General features: G+C 30.0%; 1 protein-coding gene and 1 non-coding gene across 2 annotated transcripts; both read left to right on the top strand.

Moving 5' to 3' along the window:
* Positions 1 to 5500: 5500 nt before the first annotated feature.
* TRNAL-UAG lies at positions 5501 to 5580 on the top strand. Its single transcript has one exon. It is a non-coding gene; the product is annotated as a tRNA-Leu (tRNA).
* Positions 5581 to 9894: 4314 nt separating this feature from the next.
* Positions 9895 to 11400, top strand: LOC124910309 (BAG family molecular chaperone regulator 1-like). Its single transcript, XM_047450936.1, has 4 exons — positions 9895 to 10214; positions 10291 to 10547; positions 10683 to 10829; positions 10916 to 11400. Exons 1-4 carry the CDS (start codon positions 10046 to 10048, stop codon positions 11207 to 11209), a joined length of 867 nt encoding a protein of 288 aa, XP_047306892.1. The 5' UTR covers positions 9895 to 10045; the 3' UTR covers positions 11210 to 11400.
* Positions 11401 to 12740: the final 1340 nt, after the last annotated feature.

Raw genomic sequence — 12740 nt, 5'->3', positions numbered from 1 at the left:
ATCTTGAAACCTGTAGGTTTTCAATTAAGAATAAAATAGTTCACTAAAATAGTATCATTATCTTCAGCCTTAATGACAAAAAGTGTATCGCAATAACTATCAGACCATACTTAATAATGACATTATCGAAATGAAGCAACGAGACAATACATGACACTACCATACGATACGAACTAAAAAACAAGGGAATCTTAACGACATTGATCATTCTCCATCCACTACGGCTACACAGTTTATCAGATAGTACCTTGCTATTAGTTTCTTCGGCTAGTTAGAGAAATAGTTAACAGTTCATATTTGAAACAAGTTTATGATGCGTTTTACAGTCAGAAAAAGAGAAATGCGGCATAAGGAAAGACGAAAAGACAATGGCTGAGAATGATAATGAGGATTGAACAAGTATGAAAATGAATATGGGAGAGTAGAGAGGAAGATGCGAACCCTAGAATCGGCATGGAACCGCCATTGGCGAGAAAGGTGTCCGTCCATAATGTGTCTCAGACTGAGAGAGAGCATGTACTGTACAAAGAATATGATGGAGTCTCTTTCGCGGGAAGTGTACTGCCCAAGTTCAGTGTTGATGGTGACCGACTGGTGCCGGTAATAGTGCTCCTCCTTCAACCGGATAAATTAAACCCTAAATAAAATCATATTTTTTTATTTAAATTTGTGCAAAAAAATTTTTTTTAAAAAAAAATTAGAACGGTAACCTTCTAATCTGGAGTCGGGAAATTTGATGAAATGGCTCCCATAACAGGCTAAAATCCAAAAATGGACCGCGCCGGCTAATGTTGGCAAAAAGGGCCCTTTTGTCCTGCGAAATTTTAGAAATACCCCTCGGGCGCCAAATTTTACGCTCATTGACGAGAATCGCAATTCACGCGTTTCATTTAAAATGCGTGAGTTGATTAACGCGTTTTAGATGAAAACGCGTGAATGACACTTCTCGTTTTTTAATTTACGAGAAGTGTCATTCACGTTTTTCATTTTAAAAGCGTTAATCAACTCAAGCGTTTTAGATGAAACGCGTGAATGACGATTTTCGTCATTCGTCGTATATATAACTTTTTGGCCCTAATTTAAAACAAACCCCCCCCAATTCTCCCTCTCACCCCGACTTCCAAAACTGCCTACTTTACAACTGCAGACTTTCCATTCCGACTTCGTTCAACATCATCGATCAACCTCGTTCAACATCATCGTTCCTCGTCCAACATCATCGACTTCCCACCGTCTTTTCGACATCATCGACTTTCCACCGTCTCTTCGACGTCATCGACTTTCCACCGTCTCTTCGATATATTCAGGTGAGTTTAGGGCTTAAGGTTTAGGTTTATGTTTAGGTTTTGATGTATATTATACCGTTTATATTGATGGATATTGATGTATTTAGGTTTAGGGTTTGGTTATGGTTTCGTTTATGTGTGTAAATGCTTTTAGGGTATATGACGAGTATTATATCAGTGTTCTTATTCTGTATGTATGCATTTCTCGTTTAATAATTTCTTGTTTGTTATGTTCTTGTGAAGAAATGGCATTTTCGTGTATTCTTTGATGTTGCTTGAGTTGTTATATTAAGAAATGGCACATCATATGCTTAATGTTTTTAGAACTGTCAATTTGCAAGTATTTTTCAATGGTTAATTCTATTAGTGATTTTGGATTATTAAAAACTAATAAGACAACTAGTTTTAACATGATTTTGGTTGTAGTATGATGTGCAGTATGAAACTGGGAAACTTATACCTTATTTGAAATAGTTTGTCAATAGTTTAGGTAATTATAATTTTCTTGATGTGTAGTAGCCTTCAGTATTTGCTTACTCCCATGTTGTTCCATGTTTTGTAGATGGAGTCCACCATAATTCCTGAGTTTGCTGGGAGGGTATCATGGAAAACCAATATGGGAAATATTGCCGCCAAGTTTGCGTCAATGAATTTAACTGAAAGGGTAGAGCAAACTCAATTCAGATTCTTATTCAAAGGGCACCCGTTACTGCGGTTCTCAGGAACGGTTATACACCAAATGCTCCTCAGGAAGTCCAGCTCAAATTCTATGGAGATGAAGTTCCTTATGAATGGAGAAGAGTTGTGCTTCGGGATGAAGGAGTTTGCATTGGTCACAGGTCTCAATTTTGGGAGATTCCCTGCGGAGGAAACGATTTTCAATCAAGTTGAAGAATCTCCAACTTTGGTTGTTAAATATTTTAAAAGTAATCCACTTATTAGAACAGAAGACCTTCATTCAAAATTTGTGTCCTGCTCTGATAAGGAAGATGCATGGAAATTGGGGTTGGTATACCTAGTTTCCCATTATCTCTTTGCCCTTGACCCGAAGAAAATAATAAATATCAAACTCCTCAGCATGGTCGATGACATCGACACCTTTCTCAGTTTTCCATGGGGAAAGGTGTCCTTTAGAGCAACCATAAAGGGTTTGACCAAGGACCTTAATCGATACAGGTTGCTATATCTGCAGAAGAAAGATGCCTTGGGGAAGAAGAACAAAGACAAAGATGTCGATGTTTCTTATACCGTATATGGGTTCGCACTAGCCTTACAAGTGTGGACCTATGAGATAATCCAAACGTTTGTCCCCAATCTTGCAATTAAAATGACGCTTCAAACGCAAGAGCCTATCTGCCCAAGGATAATACAGTACAAATCCAAGAGGAAGAGCACCGCCTCTGATCTTCACACTGCCCTACAAGGCAAGATTGTTAAGAAAATGGAATTGTCTGAAGAAGAGAAAATCTTATATGCTGGGGATGACTTTGAAGATATGGGAGGTAATGTTTATGATGTCTTTTTTGATCTTGATTGCAGAAAGAGGAAATTTGGAGATATTGACGATATAGTTCCTCATAAACCTGTCACGAGGAAGAAAAGACAAATTACTCCTACCAAAGCCAAACCTTCTACGAGAAGAAGAACCCGCAACCCTACCCCCAGCACCAGCAGCTCTTATTCTGTCGAGAGCGCCACGAGTAGAAAAGACGAAGAATCCTCTCCCACAACTCCAACAGCAACAACTCCCCAGGATAGATGTAGATTGGATGAACTTACGAAGGAGCTAAATGAATTCAAAACTGAAATGAGAACTGAAATAATTCTCATTAAAAAGATGTTAAACCAACTACAACAAGAGTTTGACATATTATCAGCCACACTAAGGGAGGAACAGAGAATGAGAAGATTTAACAGAGAAAAAGAATGAGGAAGATTTTGAGGTGAATGAGCAAGATTTGGATAAGGTGAATGTGTATATTGAGCATTGGAATGATGATAAATTTGATGTATGTATTTCTTGCATTTGGTGCATTTCTATTGTATGGTCTAATTAAAGACTTTTGGTTTATTTGTAGGATGGGGAGAAAGACAATGTTGGGCCTGTGGAGGAGAAGACAGATGAAGATCGTGATTTGTTGACTGATAATAATATTGAGGTATGCATTTCTTGCATTTGGTGCATTTCTTGCATTTGGCCTATTTCTTGCATTTGACTTATTTCTCGCAGTTTGCCTATTTCTTGCATTTGGCATATTTCTTGCATTTAGTCTAATTAAAGACTTTTGTTTTTATTGTAGAATGGGGAGAAAGACGATGTTGGGCCTGTAGAGGAGAAGAAAGATGGAGATTGTGATTTGTTGACTGATCATAATATTGAGGTATGCATTTCTTGCATTTGCCTTATTTCTTGTATTTGGTCTAATTAAAGACTTTTGTTTTTTTTTGTAGGATGGGGAGAAAGACGATGTTGGGCCTGTAGAGGAGAAGAAAGATGCATATTGTGATTTGTTGACTGATCATAATATTGAGGTATGCATTTTTTGCATTTGGCCTATTTTTTGTATTTGGCATATTTCTTGCATTTGGCCTATTTCTCACAGTTTGCCTATTTCTTGCATATTTGTTTATTTCTTGCATTTGGTCTGATTAAAGACTTTTGTGTTTTTTGTAGGATGGGCTAATGGAGAAAGACAATGTTGAGAATATTGAGGAGGCTGGTGTGGTTGATGGGAAATCCAATGTGAGGAATGTTGAGGAAGTTGATGTTCTTGTGGAGGAGAATGTGGAAGAGAATGTGAAAGAGAATGTGGAGGAGAATGTGGAGGAATGTGTTTGTCTTTGTGAATTATGTTACCAAGATTAATTTCTTGAGAAAATATTATATTATGAACAATGTATTTCTTTTTGTCTTTTTAATTTTGACTTATGATTTAATATAATTAATTTGCAGTTTTTTTTTTTGGTTTTTATGATTACCCACTTTTATAAAATGTAAAATTCTAAAAACTAAATAAATAAAATATAACTTTATTTACTTATTTAATGAGGAGATTGATGAGGTACAAATCATATATATTATTTTTTAAAGTCATAGGCATTTATGATGAAGATGATCCATTATGTATGCCAAATTAATAAAATAATTAATGAATACCAACTCGATCTCACTAACAAGATCTAGTTAGTCATTGAAATATGCTCATATTGCGGAGCAATGTTAAGGTATCTTAAATTCATGCTCTTGCGGTGGAAGTAGGATCGGTTATATGCATGTAGTGTAATGTTAATGAAAAAAAGAATAAGATGGTTTTTATCTTTCTTTATTCTACTTACATACTATTACATACTATTGTAAAATTTGGTTTCCATAATAAAGTAGGTTTTCATGAAGAAAATTTGACTCAGCATGTACTATTCTATTCAATACAGGTAGGAAAAGAATCCAAATCGATAAAAAAAAATGAAAAAGCAGAACTATAACTTTTTGAGTTTAAGAAGTTATGAACTAGGTGATTTCTTTCCTTAAGACTTGATGATCAATACCACCATTCATTTCAACAAAATCACAGATATTATGTGTAGCTTGTGACACTGCTCTATCTTTAGTTGTTTGCTTTTCCAAAATATGCACAAAAGTATATAAAAAATCCTTATCTAGAAGACAAGTATAATAATAATAATATATGAATTTGATATTATGGTTTCTCGCACCAATAGACATTATCCGTTTTTGTTAAAATAATCGAGTTAAAATTTTTATTTTGCGAATTGACTTTCTCATCAAACTTGAAATAATTAAATTTTAAAAATAAGATAAAATTTTGAACTATATTCATCATATAAATATTATTATCATTTTAAATATGTTATATTTATTTTTTTAATTAATTAAAAATATTATTTTTATATTAGTTTCGTGTTATGAAATATAAATCAATAATTTGAGGTGACAATTGACTCATAATGATTTATTTTTATAAATTTTATTTTAATTAATATTAAAATTTTAAATTTCGTTTTAAAAAAAGGATAATTATGTAGACACTAATAATAGTGTTGAAAATAATTTTCTTTAATATAAATATTTTAGTTATAATTATTATTTTTACAATTATATATATTAACACACGCAACTTTATGGTATATAAAATTATTTTATATTTGCGCAAAGTATGGGTTATATATTAATATATAATTAATAAAAAATATAAGACAGTTTGGCCGAGCGGTCTAAGGCGCCAGATTTAGGCTCTGGTCCGAAAGGGCGTGGGTTCAAATCCCACAGCTGTCAAATTTTTTTCTCATTTTTTAAATATTTTGATTGAATGTTTGATGATGATAAATATCATGTGTAATGGCTGAATTATGCATATGTGTTTGGTTGTAGATTTGAATCAAAATTTTGAAAGTTTGTTTTCAACTTTTCTGAAAACTGTTTTCAAGTTTAATGTGAAGTTGGAGCTAGATTTTGTGATTTCTATGAACAAATGAAATTTGATTTGAATCTGAGGTTTGACAATTTTAAATGGTTTTTGAAGATTTAAATCTAATTAACTTGATGATTTGAAATTGAGTTGAAATGGTTTTAAGTGTTCAAACCAAACTTTAGAAAAATTATTTGCCAAAAACTTGATGAAGATGTGATAATAACTTGTGATTCAATTGGAGAAATTATTTGAATATTTGTCAAATTAGATTTCAATGAGTATTTTAAGAGTTGAATGTTGTTGATTGCACAATATTCATTAAAGTGTGACAGATTTTGATTTGAAATTTCGTCTGTCCAATGTAGAGAATTGATCATATCTTTGAAATGGTTGAGAAATGGAATTCTGATTTGAATAGATCTAAATGCTCAAATCTCTAAAAAAATCTTAAACAAGTGCAGTTCTAGAATTTCTGAAACTGTTCCTGTCCAGATTTTATATCTAATGTTTTTTTTTTATCTTGTTCTCCAACCTCAAATGTTTAAAAACCTAATTTAATAAAAAAAATAGTTTTAAGATAGTGAGTTCTTTACAATCAAAACTACTTTGAAAACTAAAAAAAAATCAAAATTCAGATTTGCATTTTGTTTTGATTCTCTTTAAGCTTATATCTGAACTTGATGACATACCTTAGTTTGATTAGTTAGGTTTTGGATAATGGAAACCACTTTGGCATGGCATGTCATATCAAAGACATTAAAAAATGGCCAAAGTGATGAGTGCCCTGTTTTCCTCTGTTTTCTAGGGTAGCCTGTTCAAATTTGCAAAGTTCCAAACACTAATTAAATATATTCATATTTGTTTTCAAATGATAGTTAAGATATTGTATTAGATTAGAAATTTTTCTTGGGGTTCATTGTTAAGGTCAATTGAGAGAAAACAAAATTTAAAAAATGGATTTCTAAAACTTTCTACCCACCTTACATAAGAAGGTCTATGAATATTATTGAAGGCATTTAAATTGAAATGGGAGGTCACATGATGAATTTCCATGCTTACATAAACAAATGAAACATTAGTTTTCCAATATGGCGGTGTCTTAATGTTTGGTCTATATATACATTTAGCAATTTCCAATATATAAGTAATTACTTAATTTGTTGTTTTGAACTTTAGAGTAGTACTACAATGGATGATCCCGGGAAATTCTCATGTTGCACTCTTTTTATAAGCGGGATCATGACGGTTGGGTGTCACGCTAGTTATTCTTTATTTTTCAAAAAATAAAAAGTTGAGCATTTAAAAATGCAAAGGGTTAGAATGGGTAGGGCCTTTGATGTAGATATGTTTGTAGGTGACTAATTGATGACTTTTAAGGGCACTTGTTGCTGGAATAATTAATTTTGGTAGAAGACATATGACAATGGACCGACCATACATACTACCTTCATAGCTCTCCGGTCCATTCATGAACTGTCCTTAACCCCACCTTTTCATTCTGTACATGATCATGAGTAACGCCACTAGCTTATATTTTCATTTCTCATAAATATTTATAATAAATTTGTATTTGCATAATAATGTATGTATGAATAATGCATCATAGAGGACACACCCATTGCCGAAAGGTTATTCAAAATTGTTGTTTTCTTCTTTAATTTGCTGTTGATGTTAGGCAACATGTCCTATTATTGTATAAATATATATTTTCATTTTAATGAAATTTCTCTAACATATATTTATATAACTTTTAAAGTCTCTCGACAACTTATTGGTCTCAAGTAATATAGACAGCTTAATCAAACAATTGACTACACCTGTATGTATGTTTAATGTATAAATAATTGGGTCAAATTATCATATTTTAAATATGTGCATAGGACCAGGCCATGTCGATGGTTTATTGAGAACAGGATGGATATTTTTTGAATTCCCTCTCCGGGGGGTTTATCTTGTTATTGTTCTTTTTCAACTAACAGCTCACATTGGGGTTCTCGTGAAATGATCATGATGAACACTAGCTAGTAGTGTCTAAAGGTCAAAAACGCATCACTATTCTTTTTCACAAAATCATACTCAATTAAATTGGCAATACAAACATACCCGAAATTATAAACTCAAAATCATTTCAAACCCAACAACTAGACATGTGACTGATCAAGTACTAACCATACTTTGAAACGTGACGGATTTGAATCCATGTCAGTCAGGACTTATTCGAATTAAGATTATTTGAAAAAATTAGAGAGAAAAAAAAATAATGATAGGTAATGATTTTAATGAAGTAATAATTTTTTTTTAAAAGGTATATATATATATATATATATATATATATATATATATATATATATATATATATATATATATATATATATATATATATATATATATAAAGGAAAATAAAATGATATTGGAGTGGTTTAAGTTATTTAACAATATCTCAAATTTTTACATATATTAGAATTTTTTTTATTAACAGGTTGATATGTTGTATGAGATATTTAATTAAATTTTATTTTATTATTATTTATTTTATTAATTATTTAATTTATTAATTAAAATATTAAAATACATTATACTAAAAAAAATATAAAATTTATTTTATCATTATATATTAATGAGTGAAACGTTGTCGTTTTTATCGTTATTCTTAAACGACTATCAATTATATCATATTGTAGAATTTTTTTCTAAAAAAATATATATTGATATCTTGTAAGTCATTTTATAAAAAAAAAATCTTACTTCCTAAAAATTATCATGAATAGTTACTTTTTAAACATAAATAACTTAATTCGAACCAGTCTTGTACCTGGTCGACTTAGAGTTAATAACTCAAAAATATCAAACATCATTTAACTCTACCTTTAAATTATTTCAATAACTCCAACCAAACAAGACCTTATTCTTATTCTTATTTTATTTTATTTTAAGAAATTGACTTATATTGCACATTAATTTCATGTGTGAAGTCAATTAAACCAATATTGATGATTTTCTTCTTAAGTAGTTAGTTAGTTACTGGCTTTACATTGATGGTTATCTTGAATTGTTTTGTATTCATGTACCCTCCTTGTTTTTTTTATTTCGTTTATTCTTTGATTTGGAAATTTGTTGAATATGGAATATATATATATATGATTATGCATGTTCTTATTTTCCAAAATTTCAGCTTAATTAGAAAGTGATATTTATTATTATTTTGAAAAATCATCAAAATTTTATTTAAGAGTTTCAATTTTGTTGCTGTTAGAATATAGCTTCAACATCAAATATTTTTTTAACCTATTTTTTTTCAGATATATACCCGCATCATCAAGGATAGCCTAGCTGTTCACGTACGAATACTTAATTAGTTTTATTTTTATTTTTTTCTGAGTAATAGCATGTTTGTGTTTGATAAGAAAAAACCCTCAAAATTAATATAATTTAGTTGAGAATGAGCTCAAGACCTTAAAAAGAACACGAGTTCTTCTGCTACCAAATATATATGTTCTGTCTGTTCCCCTCACATAGGAGGGACAAATTAGTAAATCATTTTTTTATTTTTTATAAATAAACAAAATTGTGAGGGAGGAACATAGGAAACAGATGAATCAGCAGCCGAGGATCCCCTTCTTTAAAAAGAGTCTTGAAATTAATCTATCTAAGATGAGTATAATACAAGCCAATGAATTGATCAATTAAACATACTAAAAAAATCCTATTAGTGTAGAGAGAGTCAAAGATAGGATGCTAATACACAATTAGGAGTAAATTAATGCTTACATCTTCATGTGACATTAATTAATTAATATCTTAGGGAAAATAAAAGTTGTCACAGAATTTAAGACTTTGTCGTTGTCTTTTCAATCTTCCAACATAATTTATTAAAAAGTAAATTTATACAACAAATGGTTAATATTCACGTAAACAAAATAACTTGTTTGATATAGGATTATAAAAAATTAAGTTATTGTTGAAAATATTTATAAATGATGAATTATTTAAATAATACAATTGAATAATGACTAAGTTTTTTTTTTTTTTAATTTATGAATAAATATTTCTTTAATGAAAATTAACATATTATGATGGTGTGACCATTTCTCTCACTTAGCTGTCCTTTCATTTTCTTCCTCCTCACTTTTCATTATATATACAATATTATTTTGTTGAAAAGAGAGAACTAAGAAAAATTCTTTGCTTCCAATTTGGAGAGAGAAACATATTGACTTTGCTGGGGCAGTTGGTATTCTTTAATTCTTCTGAATTTGGGTTTCCTCCAATTTCAAGATTGCTCTGTTTTTTCATTCCGCCGGTTGAATTACTCTTCTTTTGTTTGACGCCATGTCCAGAGGAAATCACACCGCCGCCTGTTGGGAAGTCCGACCGGGAGGAATGTTGGTTCAGAAAAGGACATCCGACCAGAGTCCTGTCCTGATTCCCACCATAAAAGTCTCCGTTAAATACGGTTCTTCCTCTCATGGAATCAACATCAGCCCCCATGCAAGCTTCGGTAAGAAATTTCCCCATTTTCTTCAATACCCAAGTGTTATTTTAGTTTCATTTATGTTGTTTGGTTAAAAAAACAGGGGAATTGAAGAAAATGGTGGTAGGGATAGTAAGAGTACAGGCTGAGGACCAGAAACTGTTTTACAAAGAAAAAGAGAGAGATTCGAGAGGATTTCTTGATGAGGCTGGAGTGAAGAATGGATCAAAGATTGTGTTAGTTGAAGACGAGATTAGTCGCGAAAGGCGATTTATCCAATCGCGAAAAACCGCCCAAATGGAGAAAGCTTTCAAGGACATAACAGAGATCAGTTCAGAGATCGACAAGCTAGCCAAACAGGTAAATAATGATCTGGGTCCTGTTTAGTTTTAGTTTTAGTTTTAGTTTTAGTTTTAGTTTTAGTTTTAGTTTTAGTTTTAGTTTTAGTTTTAGTTTTAGTTCAAGTTTAATGAAAGAATGAATGATTGGTTATAGGTGGCATGTTTAGTGAATGAGATTGAATGTGGGAAAAGAGTGGTGGAGAAAGTATTGTTGAATCTGATTGAGTTGTTGATGACACAATTGATTAAGTTGGATTCCATTTCTGCTGATGGAGATGTCAAACTTCAAAGAAGAATGCAGGTAATTTTAACCAAAAAAAATTCAAAATTTTCAATTTTTCATGTTCAAATTCAATATCATATAACATGTTGGGTTCTTATTTGAAGGTGAAAAGAGTGCAGAAGAACATAGAAATTCTTGATGCAATGAAGATGAAGAATGCATCATGGAGGATTGTACAACCTCAAAAAGAACAATTGAATAGAGGAAAACCAGATTATCAAGAACAAGGAGAAAATAATCATTCAAATTATAATTATTATGGGAGAGGACAGCAAATTAGGAAAGCTCTTGTCACAACAAAATGGGAGACATTTGATTCAACTAATTTGTCTACCCCACCACCACCATCATCTTTTACCATTAAATCTGCTCCTTTTCATAATCTTGGAAGGTTTTAAATTCTTAATTAATATTATATAATATTAATTAAGCTCTCTCACACACATATAAACATGTATAGCACTATGAGTATATGCATATTAATTAGTATATTATAATGCATTTTCAATACATGGGGTTTGGTGGGGGTGTATTTTATTTTAATTTTGGAAAAAAAAAACTATGTTATATATCACCTATAAGGTTATCTGCTAATTAGTATATTATCTGCAATTGTACTTGTTAGGTTGTAGACTTGATTGTTTGGTCTTATATTATTTGGAACTTTTTAAGGTTTTTCTTTTATTAAATGTTGTTTGTTGAAAAAATAGATTTTTTTAATTATTAATGTTTTGTATTACATTTTATAAAAATAAACAAGATTATTTTCATAATTGAATTGATAAATTAATATTGTTAAAAAATAGGTGTCTTTATAAAAAAAAATATTTGATGAAAAACATAAAATACTACACATCAACTTGTATTTTGTTTTTAATTCTCAAGTGATGTTTGAATGATTTTAAAGTGGGCCAGTGTTAATAATTTCATTTTTACCTTTTTTAATGTGGTTTTAGACTTTGAACATTTAAATTCTTCATAAACATGTAATGTTTTGTTAATTGTGAGTTGTAAATGTGAAAAAGAGTGATATGTATTATTATTATTATTATTTTAATTATAATGAATTAATTTTTTTGGCTAAAAATTTAAGAAGTTTTTAAGTTGATGTTAAAAAATAAAAACCATTTTTTTTTATTGGATCTACTTTTAGAAAATAGGAAATATTCATGAAAACCTATAGCTATGGCATACTGAATTAAAAAAAAGGCATTCACACATATTTATATATTTTAATTCCCCACATATAATAATAGTTTTCTTAATTTAGCAAAAAAAAAAAACTTTTATTTCTATTTTAGTTCTCACCTATAATAAATTTTTTTCTTTTCAAAATATATGATTCAGTAAGACAAACAACATAATTTTAAATAATACACTAGTAATGGTATACAAAAATATAGAGAAAATTTAAAGGTATAAAAATGAATAAAAATAATAAAGGTTATGGTGGTAGAAGGAATAAACTTTCAGGGCTTTTAAAAAAGCATCTTGGATATGAGTATTCTAGTAAGATAATAAATTCCTTTCAAAAAATGTAATTTTTTTTAAAAATCATTACTTAAACAAAAAGCTATATATACAATATAAATATATGTATATATATATATAATTTCTTTTCTATAAAAATTGAGAGATCTATCATTTGTATATAATAAAACTGGACTGAAAAAGGGTTGGTAACTAGAGAGAAAAAAAAACTATATTAGTTGGTAATGTTTTGTTCTCTTTAACTAATTCACTATATTTTTCTTTATATTAAATAGATTCACAAGTCTTTATATGAAAATACTTACTCTTCAAATGTTTGTCTCTTCAAATGTCAAAATAAACGTATATCTCTTAGTTATTTCACTCCCTCCTAAACCAATAATATTATTATAGAAAATATTAAACATCAAAAAATAAAACATTTTAATTTAAGTTTTT

This window comes from Impatiens glandulifera, chromosome 7, assembly GCF_907164915.1.
Source record: "Impatiens glandulifera chromosome 7, dImpGla2.1, whole genome shotgun sequence".
Taxonomy (NCBI): domain Eukaryota; kingdom Viridiplantae; phylum Streptophyta; class Magnoliopsida; order Ericales; family Balsaminaceae; genus Impatiens; species Impatiens glandulifera.
Note: the sequence above shows the minus strand (reverse complement) of the source record. Positions and strands in the feature narration are given on the sequence as shown.